Here is a 19887-nt window from a genome sequence, read left to right as displayed (position 1 = left end):
TTTTCACCTTTGAATTTGACATTTTTTTTTAAAGAAGATTTTACGTTTACATTTCGTATCTTCAAGTTTTTTTTTTTTCTTTTTATATAAAATATAATGAATAGAAACAAGAGAACTTGGAGACCACTTTGGTCAAAATTTTAACTGACGCCCTTATATTATTAATAAAAAGTATTTTTATTTTACGCCTGTAATGTCTTCATTTTTCGACGGTTTGATTTATGCAGTTTTGTAGCAATTTTTAGTAACGTTTTTTATTACACCTGATGATGCCGACCGCTATAGGTAAGCCAAATATTGTAAATATAAAATAACATCAAAAATATATTTAAAACAAAAAGTTTATACGCTGCAGTCTTAATTAAATTCAACAAATATATGTATATATATATATATATATATATATATATATATATATATATATATATATATATACATATACATATACATATATATATATATATATATATATATATATATATATATATATATATATATATATATATATATATATATATATATATATATATATATATATATATATATATATATAAATTAGTAAAAAACACTTATCTAACTTTTTTCTTCTACTTGAAGTTTCACTATTGCTGGATCATCAGGAAGAGTTACTAAATCACAAAAAAATTTCAATTTATAGAAAAAAATATTTTACAGGAAGTTATAAATTATTATAAAAAAAAATATAAAAAAATTATAAAAAACTTATAAAAAAATTATTATAAAAAAAGTATAAAAAAATTCTTATAATTAAAATAATTTATAACTTCCTGTAAAATATCTTTTTCTATAAATTTAATTTTTTTTGAGATTTAGTAACTCTTCCTGATGATCCAGCAATGGTGAAACTTCAAGTAGAAGAAAAATGTTAGATAAGTGTTTTTTACTATTTGTATTCTCTATTTGTAAAATACACTAACATAATTTACATATATATATATATATATATATATATATATATATATATATATATATATATATATATATATATATATATATATATATATATATATATATATTCCATTTTCTGCTCTTTCTTGTAGTACTATTCTGTTTATTTGGCATTGCCTTTATTTAATCAAAATATATATATATATATTTTTTTTAATTAAATAAAGGCAATGCCAAATAAACAGTATAGTACTACAAGAAAGAGCAGAAAATGGAATATGTTCAAACCGTTTGAATTTCTTAAATCAAACCCTGATGATGAGATTTCTTGTACTAGTTAAAGGTATCGTTCAGCTCGGATAAATGTGAATTTTTGAACTTCACTAGAGTCAAAGTGTTCTTTAAACACAATTGGATGTCCTATTGTTGCTGTTAAAAAAGAATTTTTATCTCTAGAATTACCAGATGAGATCAATCTGCGAGCTGTCATCGGATTAGGAAAAATAGGTGCTGGTCATGAATCGATGATAAGTATTTCCACTAGTATGAACATTTATTGTTTGTCGCCTTATGGCTTTAATAAGTTAAATAAAACTGTAATGTTGGTATACAAAATTGCGGCTGAGGAAAGTATGCTACTTCTGAAACCAAATCAGTAAACAACTCTTGAAATAAAGGAAGTTAGATTATCTATTGATGGTTCATGGTAAAAGCGAGGTCATAGTTCGTTGAATGGCGTTGTAACTGCTGTCTGTAGTGATAAATGTATTGGCGTAGAGATTTTTACCGAACATTGCAATGGATGTAAAATGTACAGGTCTAAAGGAGGAGCTATTAGTGTTAGTTGGTTGATCACTAGTGTAAATTGAATCACAATCAATCAGGGTTTATCGATTAGTATGGAATCTTTAGGAGCTGTGGCTAAGTTTAACAGATCTTTACAAAAAATACGTTTGTATATAAAGAATATTTTTGAGATGAAAATACGTCTTCTTTTAATAATGTAAAAGTAGCAGATTTCTACAAAAAGTATGGTATTATGCCTGTAAAACTGGAATATGTTAGACATGTTTATAAACGGTTGCAAATACTTCTGCGAAATCTTGTCAAAGCCCAAAAAGGTACTAAAAAACCAATATCAGGCAGACTATCAGTATCAGCAATATCAGGTAAACTCACTAAAAACTGCATCAAATCTGCAATGCAAAACTTTTATGGTCTTGCAATTAGGTCTAATGTGGGAAACTTGTATTCAATGAAGAAAGCGGTTTATGCCAATTATTCCGCTTTGCCGATTTTCCTGATTCCTACACACGCCACCAGTTTTATCCTCATGGAAAATATAGTTGGTGTAAGTACTGGGCTCTAAATCAAAAAATTACAGGCCCAAATCTACCATACCCATCATTACATTGTGCATACCTCTGTGCATAAAAGATTTAATTCTACTAATCATTATAAGTTAACAATCAGATGAATTGTTATCGAAATGTTTACATGGAAATACACAAAATGCTAATGAAGCACTTATGGACTTATTTGGACTCGTGTACCAAATTTTTTGTTTCCAAAGTAACATTGGAAATGGGAACATATTCAGCTATTTTATCATATAATGATGGTGCAAAGGGTGTTATTAGTGTTTTAGATATTTTAGTTTATATGGTGTGGTATCAAACATTTCAGTGACTTTTAAAAATATAAAAACAGTTAGTCAAATGAGGTGCAAGTCATCAGAAAAGAGGAAAAAAAGAAGAAAAACTTTTAAAGTTATGAAAAAAGGTCACCTAGATGAGGAGAAAGCAAAACAATGTAATGATAGTTATGTTTCAGGAGGGTTTTTAATTAATATTGTAAATAGAATATCAAGAATTTTTCAAAGCTGTTTACCTCAGTTCGCGTTTATTCGTTTTGCTTAAACTTCAAAACACAGTTTTTGAGTTAGCAATAGTGTTTAAAGTAAGTGCACAAAATTTCAAGTCATACTATGATGGCTAGCTTAAGATATTATGTTTTGAAATTTAGTCCAAAAACGCATTTTTTGATAGTTTTTCCGCCATTATGGTGTTAATGGTAATTTAACCTCTTTTTGCATAACTTTTTTATATTGAACTAAACTAATGATTTTAAATGCATTCTATGGCCTAACATCAAAAAAAAAAAAAAAAACTATTTTAAGGTAATTAAATTGCAAAATATTTATTTGTATCATGTATGATACATCATGCAGTATTGGAACTTTATGAAGAAATTATAGACTAATGTTTGTTGTTAAACAGAGTGTTTATCTTAGAATATGAGCTTGATAGTTATATACACTCAATAAAGATATCATTATAAATAAAAAATTTAATGATGGAAAGCTTTAAAACAGTTGCGGTCCTTACTAATACACAGCGCAGCTTCACACTTTTCACAAAATGAATATGTCAAGGCAGAGCACTTGTCATATTTGCAACGAGCTTTTCATTCAATATGGGCCTATTTCCAACTTGATCAAACCGAATTGCTTCATGGGGAATGGGAATTTTTGGACCAACACGAAGCGTGATGGACGACCAGCTTTTCGTTAAAGTGACACCTTGTACATAAACAACGAATCTGCTACCGCCAATTTGAATCTGACAAGTGGAGTGACGGATTACGCTTCCGCCACAGAATCCAGGCATTGATTACGAACATACCAAGCAAGTGGAAAATATTTTCGACCAAATCTTGTTCCTGTAATAGCCAAGAATGGAATCAAGCAAGTCAACTCCACCCACGTGTTTGTTGTAGATAGTGACAATTCCCGGACAGGAAATGTTAATATGGCACATATCTTTTCTTGAAAATCTTTTAACCTCAATTGAATGTTCACTTCCAATAAAAATGGACCGCAAGGTTACAACTTTGTTATCAAACCAGGAATCTACCGATACATCAACTCTGTCAACCTTGGCAACATGTTCGATAAATGTTCCGCAACCCCTTTGCTTCATTTCCTTATCTGATAAGACTGGGCAATTTCCAACACGGTTTCTACGTGCAGTTCCAAAAATTTGAATTTGTCTCTTGAACATATAAATATTCAAACCAATATTATTGAACCAATTGTTAACATACAATTTATAATTGACGTCATCTGGCAAGATTCGGGCGAGACGCATGACAACATTACTACTTACCCCAAGGTCTGGTTCATTCTCAAGGCAAATGTTGTCACCTCCTCCACAGTAAACTTCAAAATTATTGCTGAAGCCAGACACACCACTCAGAACAAAAACTTTAAAGCCCCATTTGTTCGGTTTTTTAGGGTTGTATTGCTTGATTAAATGTCTCCCTTTGAACGGAACAATCTGCTCATCAATCGCTAAACTTTCTTCAATTGGAATACTGTTCAGCTGTTTATTTATTTTGTTTATAATATAATAGGGCGGATCTTGAAAAGTTTATTGTCTTTGTCAGCAGCGCTGTTGTCAGTAAGATGAATAATGCTTTTCAATTTTTCAAAGTGGTTGACGGGCATTATATTAGCTACATGAGAAATTTCAATGGAAGACGACCAATAATCTCTTGCGCTAGGGAGTTTGACAATGGACATATGCAAGACGTATGCAAAAAAACTAATTATGTCTTCCTCTTTTACAGCGACTGGTTTTATAGGATTGGTTGGCATGGAATACAACATTGTCTGATATGCGATCTCTTGAAAAAGTTCTTTTGGAAAAAGACGATAAAAGTATGACAGTTCTGAACCAAGACAATCCAATAGTTCGTCCATTTTTTGTTTGTAGTTAGCTTTAAAGTTGTGGTCTTCTTGTTTATTTTGAAGGTTTTCAGCTTTCCACAATGGCTGAGAGTTCTTTGCAGGCTTTTTTTCATTTGTATTAGCCTTATTGGTAGATGGCACCACTGTTGCGAAAGAAGAAATCGGCAAAAATAGTTCATAATCAGTTATATCTTTCTCATCGCTGGAATCTCCATCAGAGGAGTAGTGATCTGGGTTGTCATCAATAAATTTGATCAAGACAGGTGCCTGCACCCTGTGGATACCAGAAGGCTTTCTCCATAAATAAAAGTTGGGTTAAAGTTGTGCATCGTTGGATGCAAAATGTATCATTTCTGATACAGTTAAAAAAAGAGTTACGGAGATATGACAGTTCATAAAAATAAGTAAATAAATACACACAAGGACTAGCAATATGTATAAGAAACTTTGGAAATTTTTATGGTTAAAAGGAATATTGCTTAACAAAACGATGTACTTACAAGAATTAGTTGACTTGCTGCCAAATGCCATTTTGATAACACAAGGAATAAAATTTAAAGTAAAAGTTGCAAAAACAATCCAAGTGCGGTGGCCACATTCACCTAAATATAAAAAAATCCCATTTCCCGTTAAAATCTCAGCGTATTCATCCAGAGATACACAATTTATAAACTGTATCATATAAGCTACAGTATGCGGAAAGGAGTTAAATTTATTTTTCTTTTCCTTTTTTTTGTTTAAATCCTTTGATTTAAACAAAAAAAAGCAAAAGCCTCAAAGAACTTTTTAGTTTCTACGTGGTCTGTAGCACGTAGAAACTAGAAAGTTCTTTGAGGCAATGTTAATAACTTCCATTGTAAGGACCTCACTATTGTCATCAGAGTTTGAAAGATCATTTCTTATCTTAATGTTTAGATCATTTCGTATATAAATTACAACTCCTCCTCCTCTTTTGCTAACTGATCTCTCTATTGAAAATATTTTATAGTTTGGAATTTGGAGGTCAGAGTTTGTTTCTGCAGCTTCATCAGAGCACCATGTCTCTGTAGAGCAGATCGTACTGAAAGTATGTTTGCATTCAAGAAGAAAGTTTTTAATTTGTCTATATTAATAAGTAAACTTCTGATCTTTATGTTTATTACCGTAAAGTTATTTATAGTGGGTTTAAGTTCAAATTTAAAATTTTGTATATCAAAATATACAGAATCGGAGAATTTTTCGTTTAAAAAGCTAAAGTCGTCATAATGGTTGTGTGGTAAAGATTTATTAGCAATTTCAAAAATATTCAAACGCAGTGTTTCAAAGTCTATTGTTTCATTAGCCATAATGGTTTTAAAAAATTAAAATTTATTAGAAAATGCGCTTGCTTAAGAGAGCTGTTTATTTTTTAAAATCTTTGCAATCAATTTTATCAAATTTAATAATGGCGTACTTACCAGCTTTACGAAGTCGTTTAACTTCCTCACATAGTTTCTTTTGATGTTCTATTGTTTCTTTCGCGTAGTCTTCGTTTATATATAGGCCAGTCTCTCTTAATTTGTTTTCGTTGTTAAGAACTCTAGTTTCATCTAAATAATTCAGCAGTTTGAAGATTATTGTTCTTAGTAACTTATCATTTCTTGCATTACATACAATGGGCTCTTTCAATTTCAATTTCGTCAGATATGTTAAGTTTATTTTTAATTATTTCTTTTACCGAGTTTTCTGCGTGAGCGGTTCTCTAAGTCCACTGTTTTTTTTACTAGGTAATTTATATCATACCCCAAGTTTGTTGTAATTTTTTGCATTTTTTTGTTTATATTTTCTTCTTGAAAGTTCAAGCTCTCTTTAATTTCGTAAATTTCTCTTTCAATGATGGCATCTTTTGAATTGCTTTCTTTTGCTTCATATTCAAGTTTGTCGATTCGTTCTGCGAGAATTTTTAAGTTTCCGCTTATTATTAATATAAGGTTTTGTTCTTGTTCTTTTAATAATTTGCTTGTTTCTGATAGTATAAAAGTTTTTTGTTCTTCAAGCTTTGTTATTATTACCCTTTCGATGTTTTTTAATGTTAAATCCATATTTTAATTTTTTAATAAGATTGATAAAAACACGTTCGTTCACAAACACGTCCGTTCACGAAAAAAAGAAAATGTTGAAAAAATAACCAAAAAACAGTTAATGCCCCGGCTAACTTATCCGAAGAACTACATATATTTAATCTGTCGTATTGCAATTCCCTTTAACTAATACTTTGAACTGTGATCTAAACCTAAAATTTTATGAAAAATATGACAGTTAGTTCTTTAGGGGGCAAATATATTGTCGTTTAATGAATTTGGGTCAAAATTAGGCAACTGAAATAGGCGTAGAACGTGTTCTGTCAAGTATTTCATAAAAGTGGAGGTTCAAACCACAGAAGGTATAAAATAGGGCAATTTCTGAAAATTTCATCATCAAACACCAGGCGGTTTCAAAGTTATCACAGCTGGGGCATTTAAAAACCTTGTTTTGAGAAAAACGCAAAAACAGAAAAAAAAATTTAGAATTTCACAAAAAAAAAAAAAATAGAACTAAATTATGTTTAAAATAAAGTTTAAGAATGACCCAGGGGAGACTTCCTTCAAAGTTTTCATATTTGTCCTTTTATGCTTTTGACTACCCTCGTAGAACCTTTCGCCGCTTCTTAGATGACTCCAGATTTATATATCCAGCTAAATAAATACGTTTTCAATTTTGATTATCAAATTTTAACTGTGTTAGGCTGACATACTTTATTTTTGGGATTCGATCCCAAATAATTGCATTTAGACTTTCGTTTTGATTTTGTGTCTGTCCATGCAAACATTTACGTAACAAAGACTCCTCACTTAAATCTGCATATATTGGTTTTAAATATTTTATAATTGGTAGTGGAAGTCCTGCATCTGGTTTGTACCTTGATTTGCCTGTTGCTTTATCTTTCTGATATCTGCACCAACTGTTTTCACCAATTGGATAGTGAGCGTGCCAGTTATTTTCCTTTGATAAGGCAACATGAAAAAGTGTAGCATGAATGGATTTCTTCATACCTTGTAGATTGTTTTTATTACTTCTTATCGCAATCCCATAATAATTCTGAAGCTTATCAATAAGACTCTTTGTTAACTTTTCACGGCCTCAGAGGTTTTTTATATACTTTTTTAAATGTTCTTAGACGTGTCCCAACTTGTTTCTGAACATGCCCAACACATTCTAACTTTTTAACTTTAACACCAGGATAAGTAAATTTCACAGCTGGATAACTTTTACTGTTACCATCTCCATAAAATTTAATATACTGAAATCCGTATTCTTTGACAGATCTATTAAATATGCATTTGACACCAGTCACTTCTATACTTCCTACTGAGCCAATACAATTTACGTTACAACTATGAGATTTGTACCAATTTTTGTAGCTCTCTGAATTCATAGATTTTAAATCTTCGTGTAGTTGACATTGCTTACAAAGTCTACTCATTGGCTCAACATCTAACACTTTTCCATTATCCATCGACAATGTTGTCACAACTCCGTTCAGTGAACTGTATCACCTGCGTTGCCAAGTTCCATCAGTTGAAAGTCCAGTATTAACAATGTCGTTGTTATTACCTATTATTTCTTTTGCAGCCTGAAGCATTGTTTCTTTAGCTACTGTAGTAACAGCACCAGTAATAACCTTTAATGAACCATTGTAATTTTTTTTACTCATTGGACTTGGGAGGTTCATTAATGCAGAAAACTTTTCAAGTCCTGAATACCCATACCCAATTGATCTCATGCTATATACAATACGAAGATTAATATCATGAGTGCGGTAACAAACTTTAGATGTATAGAAATCTTTTCCATATCCGCAAACACTGCAGCAACATATTAAATTCGAATATCCTTTTTTTTTTCAAAGTTTTCTTTCAATACCAAGCTATTATCGTTAATACACTGTGGACAAGATAAAAATTCAAATATAGTGTTTAAAATTTTAACATCAACTATTCTATAACCATTTATTTTTTCATCATTTTTATTTGAAATATCATTTTTAATATATTCAATCTTGCTGGGTGATCTTGAAGAACTAGTATCAATGTCTGAATATTTTTTTGAGTTTGTCATTGATGTTGGTGATGATAAAGTGTGTTGGTTACCACAAAAAATTCTTTTCTTTCCAGTAACTCTAGTTCTTTGCTTGACTCTATCTTTTCTTCCCATAATTAAGACTAATTTTTATTAAAATTTGATAAAATATGTTCTTATTACACTTAACAATTCATAACAAAGTAAATATTTACACTTTAGGAATGTTTAAAAACTGAAATAATTTGAAGCAATTGAGTCAAATTTAATTTAAGCAGAGTAGATAATAAAAGTAAAAACAAAGTAGATAAAGCCTTTTTTATAAGCAGATTTATAACTTTATGTGAGCCTCTGAAATAAGCAGATAAGCAGAAGCTTTATCGTTGCTATGTGCGTTGCTATGGTTAAACTTGATGAGTATGGTTCAAAAAACTCCCTTAAATAAATACTCAAGTTTTCATATTTAACCCTAAAATTGGTTTTAAAAATGACTAAAGAAGAAGGCTCAAAAAAAATTGTGTACCAATATTAGGAAAATCCAACAAAAAGCTAAAATTTAATGGTAGTAGAGCTGGAAAAACAAATCTACACCTTTATTTAACGTTTTTCCCAACCAACGCCAATCTGGTAGTGGAAGGAAATAGGGTTTGTAAGACAACTGGTTAACAGTTTAAAAATTAACCCAATTCTTTAACTAAGGGAATGCGCAAAAAGATGCAGATTTTCTCATAGTTTTGTTGTAAAAGTTTGAAATAAACATGGTCTTTAATTTTTCAAACCACAAAAAGTACCCAACCGTTCTGAAATTCGAAAAAAAAAAGTTGCAAGAACCCGCTGCAGAAAGTTGTGTGACAATTTTATTTTTAAAAATTTCTGCATAATTAAAGTTGAAGAAACTTATATCAAGTAGGATCATCACCAAATTCCTTGGTGCTGTCTATATATTGCCAAGTATAGAGGAAAAGCAGATTAGAAATTTAAATACGCAAAAAGTTTTGATTTTCATTTTTAATTTATATTTAATGAACATCGAACTCCACATCTATGATACAAAAAAAAATGAAATACTTGCGTCAAACATTGTTTATCTCTACAAAAATGCTAACTGAAATTTCTGAAAAAGTTTATTCGTGTTTGACAGTTATTACTAAACTCATTTGCGATCTCAACCAAATCAATTTTATTAACTGCTTCCACGTGAGTATAATCCAAACTTTTGAAAAACAAGATGAGATCTTTGATTGTAAATTTTTTGATGTCTTAACCTAATGATGTTGCAATGCTTGAGAGAAGGGCAATTTGTGTTTTAGCTAACGATTGGGTAATGTCTTGACAGTAAAAGTGAACAGGTTGCAGATAAAAAAAAATCCGCACGCGTTACAAACTCATTGCTCTTGATGAATAATGAATAATATATAAAAAAAAAATTGATTTTTGAAGATCGTGTAAATTATTTCTTAATAACGCAAGCTTCTATGGTACTAGTCTGATTGTTACAGAATATCATTACGTTTAGCAAGTTAGAAGCATTTTTTGCAATGAAATTTAGTATTAAAACAATTTTGCATATATGAAAATATATCTGTTAAAAATATTTAAGATATGTTTTTCCCTAATAATAATATTTTAAATTTTATTTTTTGGGGGAGGGGGCGAGGAGGCCCCTAAGCCCCCTGGCCCCCCGGTGGTTACGGCTCTGTATATATATATATATATATATATATATATATATATATATATATATATATATATATATATATATATACATATATATATATATACATATATATATATATATGTATATATATATGTATATATATATATATATATATATGTATATATATATATATATATATATATATATATATATATATATATATATATATATATATATTCTATTTCCTTTGCCGTATCATAAAGTTTACAATGAGAAAGATCATACATATATCGCATATATATGTACGATATGTACTAAAATTACTTACTTTGACGCAATCTTCTCCCCCTTCGTTTTTTGCACCTTATAGTTTAATATTTCTTTTGATTTTTTTTTTTAACAATTGTTTTCACTCTCTTCTTTCGCTTTCTTATTTTTTCAAGTTTAGGATAGGGTGGGGTAAGATGTCCATTAAGTCAAGTCCCCTGTGCATTTAATAAATATTGTTTAATTCCTTTTATATACTATTGTTTTAGATATTTACATATTTAAACAAATAATTGGTTTTAATCAAGTTATAACTTTTTAAAGGATTTTGTTAGTAAGTAACTAAAAAAGTTAAAATTTTATAAAATTATAAAACAATAGAATATAAGGAATTAAACAATATTAATCTATCTTGGTCTCACAAATGCACAAGAGACTTGCCTTTAGAAACATTTTGCTCCACTAGAAGTAAAAAAAAATTAGTTGCTTTATTATTATTTTTGTGATTATAATAAAAAAATGTTTGTTATGTGGGTAATTTATTCCACAATATTCAAAGTATAAAAATTCTAAAACTCAATCAATAAAACTAGTTTATTTGCAATTAGCTAGTTTTGTGTGAAAGAAAATGCCCTTTTGTGTGTGGCAAAACGTCATGTGATTATTTAGTTTTAAAAACTTTTAGGTAAGTTTATTTCTTTTGAAACAAAACATAAATACTAAAACTCAATATTTACAGGACGTTTTACCTGACACATAAAAGACCATTTTCCCATCTTTACTAAATACTATGTTATTCTATTTGTAAAATTTTGTGAGATTATATTATTTTTGTAGATCTTTTCCTAGTCGTGGGCAGTTAGTTCTTTTGAATAATTGTCCCATTGTATGATTTTTTCATTTTATATATAAAAAGCTTGCTTAAAACGAGCAAACAACCACAAAAACACTATGTGATTGGTCAGCGCACACGCACACTTTAAAAATTGTTTAAAACAAAGGAAAACTTATTTTCCGTTCACAAATTGAACACAATAATATTCAGTTGTGTACAGTACTATTATTTTAACAAAAACCATTTTTAGAAAAAAGTATAGCTTAATATCTTTAATTAGTTAGCTCATTTCAATTATTATAAAAATCTGACTATATTCACTCAATTTAAAAATATAATACACTCATTTTAAAAAGAGTCGTTATAATGAGAAATTAAATATCATTTTTAACAAATTTAATCGATAATTATTTTTTAAATTCGTTATAAAATCACCTAAAAGCATATTAAACCACGTAATAATTTGTTTTAAGGGATATGTCTAATGGCATTTCCTTATAGCATAAGAAAGTTCTAATTGGCATTTCCGTATGATATAAGGATATGCAATTTATACATATAGTATAAAACGGACAACAAGTGCAGCGTTAACATAATTATCGGCAACGTCTTCGAATAATACTTCAGCTTTAAATATTTCTCCTATTCAGGAAGACTCGAGCAATTCTCATCTTATTCAGCAAGATCCGAGATTAAGGGTTATAGTCTTTTGGCAAAATTATCTGAAGACTCGTGTAATTCGATAAACAAAATGCAAGATTTTGGTCAAAGAAACATTTTTCCGAAAAAGAAGTTTATTGTGAGTTTAATTGAACGGGTATTTAAATTACTTTTTCTTAGATTTAAAATATTATTAAGAACAATGTAGCGCATGATTTTTATATATTTTAGGAGTATACTTCATATCTTCATTTCACTACATCTCATACTCGAACAAACAAATCACAAGATGATGTCGAGTTTTTGCTCCATATTGTGTTATCAAAAATTTACAGCTCGTATTGGTTGAACATCCGATATTAAGAAGCACTTACAAAGAAAACATCATGATATTTTGGGTAAGTGGTTTGACTCAAACGATACACTAAACAAATTAAATAAAAAGCGAAACGTGCTAGTTGCCGATACTTTGAACGCTATCAAGTTCTTTATTACATCGAACTGCTCGATTAATGCATTTAATATTTCCTTTTTGAGGAAAATAGTTAAAGATCCATTTTCAAATATAATTAACGAAAAATTAGACGATGCCCTGGTTGTCGCTTTATTTAGTGATAGATGAACATCTCCTAAAATGTTGGACTTTATTGCGGTCGGTGCAACATTAACGAACAGTGATTTAAAAAAATCATCATTATTGGTATGGAACAGATGACGTCACAATGCAGAAAATAATAAATTTAGTTGAAAAGATTATCAATACCTTTACTTTTCAATAAATCAAAAATAAATGGCAATTTTTTTTTTTAATTTTATAGCTTTAATTACTGTAAGCACAATGAATTTATTGATTATTTAAGTTATATTTATTTAAAAGCTATTACATGTGATGAAGGGAGCTTATTCGTCAGACTATTTAAGCAATTATTTAAAACGTCTCAAGAAGAAAGAGTTGAAGAAACGAAAGGTGGCGATAGTGCATATGAAGATGATCTGTTGTCCAAATGCTCGGAAGCCTAATTTACAACTTTATTTACTTGAAATCAAAAAAGAAAAACTTTACTTTTTTAAGCAAATCGAAGAGAAAGGACTTGCAATATCTGTGTATCCTTCTTATGATACTTGGTTCGATTATTCTAAAATGCCAATGTTACGAAAGCTATTTGTTGAAACTATCTTACTAAATATTCTATCGTCAGCAGCTTTTATAAAGAGATATTTTAGTACTTCTGGTTTTGTATGTGAGAAGAGACGAGGCAACATGAATGATGATTCGATTATCAGTCGCTCATTGTTAAAACTAAACTTAAAACTTTTTGAAAGTTTAAATGATTTTTCGGACAACGATGACTCAGTTAGTGAAATGTAAACTTATAATATAAAGATATATTTTTTGAACTTAAAAAGCGCAAAAATAAATTAAATATATAATGCTATAATTTCAATAATAACAATATTTTTAATTATAACACAACGGTTCAAATAAAAAATTATATTATATCTTTGAATTAAAAAATAAAAAACTACTTAATAATTCGCCTTTTCTAAGAAAGTTACATTTTTTTAAATAGATTAGGTAAGTCGCGTTCGTGTCAAGTTCGCAAACACATTTATACGCGTAAGTTGCGTTAGAGCTACGTTTATAAACGCATTTTATATGCGTAAGGTGCGTGTTAAATGCGTGCGTAAACGCGGTTATTTGCGTAAATTACGTTTACTTACGTAAACGCAATTCACGCAATATTGTATTATATTATTGTTAGAATACGCAATAAATTGCGTTAAATGCGTTTGCGTTTCTGTGTGTTTTTATTTTAGAACGCAAACGCAAAATGCAGTTTTTTTTTGCGTTCCAATGTATGCAAACTGCCCAGAATTAAGAGTGTACTCGACAAAAATGTCGTAATATAAAGTACCTTCAAGGCCCAAATTTAGGACCGTTATAATTTTCTTTATATAAATGACACTCCCTCTGTTCCGAAATACTATTCCAATTTGTATTCAATGTAAAGAATCATTTAAAATAAATTATGTTTTTAAATTAACACTTTTTTATAAAAAATATAGATGTTTTTCTATAATGTTATGAACAAATTATTCCGATAATATAATACCATCACATCATTTATTTCGAAGATATCTTTTTAATGAAATATTTTGTTTCAAAATACTGTTCCGATTTGTTAAAAATGAATTATAAACTTCAAAATTTAACATTTTATTGTTTTTAGTGAATAAAAGAAAATAGTAACAGCATTTAAAAATTCTAAACATATAATTAATCAATAAATTATTTAATAGTGGTTAAAACCATTTAGTTTAAGTACTTTATGCTCAATAGATGACTTTATTGTTTTTAATTCTGTAACAAATAAAGTCAGGTGTTTAATTTGGGGCGTTTTTTATTGAATTTTCTACTGCAGTAACAATATACTTTAAATTAACCATGAGCGAGATCTCGTCTCGTTCTCGTTTCTCGTGAGAAATGGGACTTTTCGTGAGAAACGAGAAATAGAAAATTCTCGCGAGAAATAGAACGAGACTTAATTATTATATTATTTTCCAAATTAAAAATTATTATAATTCACAAAATGCTTAATAATTTGTTTTTTTAATTAATTGATATTTTGACTCCGTGATTTTGACTCCGTGACTGGGCTCTATGAAAAGATTGCGATAACGTACTGTCATCCTCATCTTCTTTGAGCCCCTATCTGTTTTACTTATTTTATTTATTGAAATTTTATATTACGAAGTTTTAAAATATTATTTTATATTAAAACAGAGAAAAAAAAAAAAAAAAAAAAAAAAAATTAAAAAAAATTATTTTAATAAATCTAATTAAAAATTTAATTTGTTTTTGACAAAAACAAATTAATTTTTTAATTAGATTTTTAATTAGATTTTTAAATTAGATTTAAAAAAAAAATCTAATTAAAAAATTTTAATTAGATTTTAAATATTTTTAATTAGATTTTAAATGCAAAAACTTTTTGTATAAAATGGTGCACTTTCGACTTAATTTCATTAGTTTACCAGTGGAATTCAACTTGACACATATTGTTCATATTGAAAAGAAATATTCTTGCCTCATTTCAACGATAAAAAATGTCACCAAGAAAAAACAAAATCTGGAGATATTTTCAAAAAACAAGTGACGGTGCTGAATGCAAGGCGTGCAAAATGTCTTTCAAAACAAAAGATGGAAACACAAGCGGACTTTATCGTCACCTCGAAAAAAAACACAGCCAAGATTACGTTGAGTATTCTGAAAAAACTGACGACTCTCTTCTTCCTCCTCCTAAGAAGAAACAACGAACCATGGTCGAAATGCTTGAAACAAAGTCCAAATATGACAAAGACAATTCCATTCAAAAAACGTTTGACTCTGCAATGCTGGATTACTTTTGCACTGATCTGGCATCCTTTTTAGCAGTCGAAGGAAGAGGTTTCAAGAAATTGTTTGACATTGCAAACCCTAAACTGAGCCTTCATCACAGAACAACTTATTCAAGAAAGCTTTCAATTCGGTCAAGAGAAGTTCAAGCTGGAATGAAGAGCATAATAACGGAGATTACGCCAAATCTAAAAAGTGCTGCATTTACTTCTGACCTTTGGACTTCTAGAGCTCAGGACAGCTACATCTCTTGGACTTTTCATGCCATTGACGAAAATTGGAGACTACATCACTGGACACCCCATGTCCAACAGTTCCCGGGCAGACACACAGGTATCTTAATTGAAGGAAAGCTGGATTCTTTCTTAGAAGAACTAAATTTGCCTGCTGATTTGCCAATGTACTGCGTGAACGACCAGGCAAGAAACATGAAACTTGCAGTCAAATTGTCAAAGCGTCTTGACCAATACTTGTGCAACAATCATATTTTGCAATGTGCAGTTCAAGACTCATTTGGAATGACTGCTGGAATGGATGATGCGTTGCAAACATGCAAAGATTTGGCTTCATTAACTCACCAGTCAACAGTTGCAGCTGAGTTGCTTGAATCAGAATCAGACGCTCAAGGAATCAATTTTAGACAGTTACGCCAATCTGTTGACACAAGATGGAATAGTGAACTGGATTGCATGGCTTCTGTCCTACATCTAAAGAGTGCAAATGAAGATATTTTTTCTTCAAAGACCATTAGTGCATCACAGTGGAAATCAATCGAAGGAGCAGTAGAAATTTTGGCACCACTTAAAGAAGCTACAGAAACGTGGTCGGTTGAGTCTATTCAAACAATTAACACTGTCGCCGATTCTCTTTATTTAATCCATGACAAAATTGATCAATTTATTGAGACGGATGGAAAAAATGGCTACGGTGTCTTATATGCAAAAAACTTGAAAAGCTGCATTGAGAAAAGATTTCCTCTTTGTCACACTGGAAACTTATTGAGTGCTGCAGCAAACTACTTAAATCCTGCTTTAAAGGGACTTCACTTGAAGCTCTTCAAAAAATTTCAAACAACAAAAGAATGGTTAGCAACACAGGTTAAGGATAATGTTGAGTGCCAACCTGTTGCCTGAGTCCTTTCAGCAGATTTATCCTCTAATTCAAAATTAAAGCGCAAATTAAACGTCAGACTTGAAACACAAGAGCCAACATTTGAACTGAATCCTATTTTGAGCGAAATGTTCTTGAGTTCTTGTGTGAATGCATTTAATAGCTGAAGCGCTAAATTCGTGAAAGAGAAAAAAAGAACAGTTTAACACTTTTCAGGTTAAACAGTTATAATTAAAATGCTAAGAAAATATGAAAGTGGAGCTTGTAAAAGAAGATTGAAGAAAGAGAGAGAGGAAATGGTAGCTAAACTTCCGAAAATGACAAATTTTTTTTCATCAAACCAAACTATTATGCAATCTCCACAAACTGTAGATAATAATAAAAACAATGAAAGAAAAGATGAAAACAATAACACGGAAAATGAGGTAGCCTGCCAAGGTCCTTCAAATGAAATTCAAGAAGTTGAAAGTGTTGAATCTACAATGCATAACAATGAGCTTGACTCAGGTACTCCAATTTTTACTATCTTTAATGACACCTCTAACATCTGCTAAACAAACAGTTTACTTTTTAGGCAGTTAATATTTTTATTCTATAAATTGTCAGTTATTATTTTTTTATTAGGCTTATTTATCATGATTTTTTTTCCTAGATACCATTCTACGCGAAGACCCTGCTTTATGGCCATTACAATTAAAGGAAAATGAACGTATGAAGTATTTAAACAAGGGGTATGCTTTTTTTCAAAATAAAGACTCTAATTTCGAATCTTCGAAGCAGATGTTCAAAAACCAGTACAGATATTATTCGGTTAAATATTTTCAAAAAGTGATGATTAATGGCGAAAAGTGTGACCAAAAATGATTAATGTTTTCTGAATCCACTGGATGTGTATTTTGTTACGTTTGCAAGTTGTTTTCAACCGATTACGACAACGTTTTTGTCAAAAGTGGCTTTTACAATTGGAAAAAAGCTAAACAAACTATTTCCGGCCACGAAACAGCAAAGAACATATTCAATGTATGATTAAGTGGATAGAATTCATAAAACAAAATACTCATGTTGATGAATATATGGTAAGCCAGATTAAAAGGGAATTTAATTATTGGTCTGCAATCTTAAATAGAATAGCTGCGGTTATTCGTTTTTTAGCCGGAAGAGGTTTAGCATTTCGAGGCCATAATGAAGTTATAGGATCGTCAAATAACGGAAATTACTTAGGCATGTTAGAACTGTTGACTCAATTTGATCCTGTTTTAAAGCAACACATTGACACTTTTGCAAATACAGGCAAAGGTAATGTAAATTATTTGTCTAAAACTATTTGTGAAGAGCTAATTGATATTATGTCTCAAAAGGTTTTAACGCACATTATTACCGAAATAAAAAAAGCAAAATGCTGGGGAATTATCGTAGATTCGACTCCTGATATTTCTCACGTGGATCAACTTTCTGTGACATCTCGTTATTATCTAAATGGCCACGTGTATGAACGATTTTTTTGTTTTCTACAAATTAAAAGCCACGGTAAATCTTTGATTACTGACATTTTAGATCTACTGGAAAGATATGATATTGATATAACCAATTGTCGAGGACAGACATACGATAATGCAAGCAATATGTTTGGTAAATATTCTGGATTACAGGCACGTTTAAAAGAGCAGAGTGAATTAGCTTTTTATATCCCCTGCGCTGGACATTCTTTAAATTTAGTAGGGCAGTGCAGTGTCAGTGAGTGCATCAATTCTATCAACTATTTTAGCGTTCTCCAGAGTTTGTATTCATTTTTTGTAGCTTCAACACATAGATGGGATTTATTGAAAAGAAATCATGCTACATTAAGCGCCTATCAGATACACGATGGTCATGTAGGTCAGATGCTTCAAAAAGTTTGGTAGAAAATTTTGATGGGATTCATGCAGAGCTATGTCATATAGCTGAGGATACAGAAGAAAAATCTGATACTCGTCATGAAGCTTTGTGTTTATTAAATAAGATCACTAAGCTAGAGTTTGCATTCATGGCTGTACTTTGGCATCACATACTTAAGAGGTTTAATGCAGTTAGCAAGTTCTTCAAAAAGTTGAATTAGATTTGCATACAGCAAGCAGTATGTTACTTTCACAAATTGACTTTGTAAAAAACTTACGAAACGACTTTACGAGATTTGAGAATGAATCAAAAAAACTTAGCTCGTTTATTGAAAAAGACTATTCTGATAAGAACAAAAGAAAGGTAATTAAAAAATTGAGCAACGAAGAAAACCAAGTTGATTCTTTAAGCGTATCCGACAAGTTTCGAGTGAATACATTTTTTGTCATTATTGACAAACTTGTTACACAATTAACTATAAGAAGTGATGGTTACAACCACGTAAATAAGTTATTTGGATTTCTATCGAAGCTGTTAACTATTAGTACCATAGAATTGCAAGTTAGCGCGAAAAAAATTGTAGAAGTATACTCAAATGATTAAGAAGATAGTTTCATATTTGAAATAGAACAACTTGTAACATTATTAATTTGCAGCCTCCGGGGTTTTTTTCGCATAAAAAAGATAAATCTGAGACTGAAAACACATTGATTCCTCTGCATGTTTTAAATTGGATTGTTGAAACCGATATTATTGATGTATTTCCAAATGTTTATATAGTATATTACTTGTTTCTAACTATTCCCATAACAAATTGCGAGGCTGAGAGATCATTCTCTACTCTTAAAAGAGTTAAGAACATGCACCGATCAACAATGGTCCATAGTCGTTTAAGTAATATAGCAAGATTAACTATTGAGTCAAAATTATTAGAAACTTTGGATTTCAGCGATGTGATTGCAGAGTTTGCGGGGAAGAAAAGCAGAAAAAAAATCACTCAATTTAATTCAATATTAAATTCAATTTAAATAAATATAAAATTTGTATATAAACAAATATCAGTGATAGCGTTTTCAAGAAAATCTTTGTTTTACTCATTTTTGTCGTTGTTAGTGGAACGGGGCCTCCTACTTTTAAATAGCCCCGGGCCCCGAAAAGTCTTAATCCACCACTGCCCTGATGTCAAAAAAGACTTTCCGATTCTTGATTGGTGGAAATTGCATTCAAATACATTGCCAGAACTCACTTCATTAGATAGACAAATTTTAGCTACTCCAGCAAGTTCAACTAAATCAGAGAGAGAGTTTTTAGCTCAGGTGGAAATGTCGTCCGATCATCCAGACTCAACT

General features: G+C 30.1%; 2 protein-coding genes and 1 long non-coding RNA gene across 3 annotated transcripts; all 3 read left to right on the top strand.

The window, feature by feature from the left end:
* Positions 1-203: 203 nt before the first annotated feature.
* On the top strand, positions 204-13506 carry LOC136083697 (uncharacterized). Its single transcript, XR_010639999.1, has 4 exons — positions 204-285; positions 12147-12295; positions 12388-12554; positions 13034-13506. It is a non-coding gene; the product is annotated as an uncharacterized LOC136083697 (long non-coding RNA).
* A 1758-nt stretch (positions 13507-15264) lies between these two features.
* On the top strand, positions 15265-16686 carry LOC136083153 (E3 SUMO-protein ligase ZBED1-like). Its single transcript, XM_065802558.1, has one exon. It carries the CDS (start codon positions 15265-15267, stop codon positions 16684-16686), a length of 1422 nt encoding a protein of 473 aa, XP_065658630.1.
* Positions 16687-17685: 999 nt separating this feature from the next.
* Positions 17686-19566, top strand: LOC136083152 (uncharacterized). Its single transcript, XM_065802557.1, has 3 exons — positions 17686-18378; positions 18474-18718; positions 19167-19566. The coding sequence occupies exons 1-3, from the start codon at positions 17686-17688 to the stop codon at positions 19564-19566; spliced, it is 1338 nt and encodes a 445-aa protein (XP_065658629.1).
* Positions 19567-19887: the final 321 nt, after the last annotated feature.

This window comes from Hydra vulgaris, chromosome 08 (assembly GCF_038396675.1).
Source record: "Hydra vulgaris chromosome 08, alternate assembly HydraT2T_AEP".
Classification (NCBI taxonomy): domain Eukaryota; kingdom Metazoa; phylum Cnidaria; class Hydrozoa; order Anthoathecata; family Hydridae; genus Hydra; species Hydra vulgaris.
This window is presented reverse-complemented; position numbering and strand designations above follow the sequence as displayed.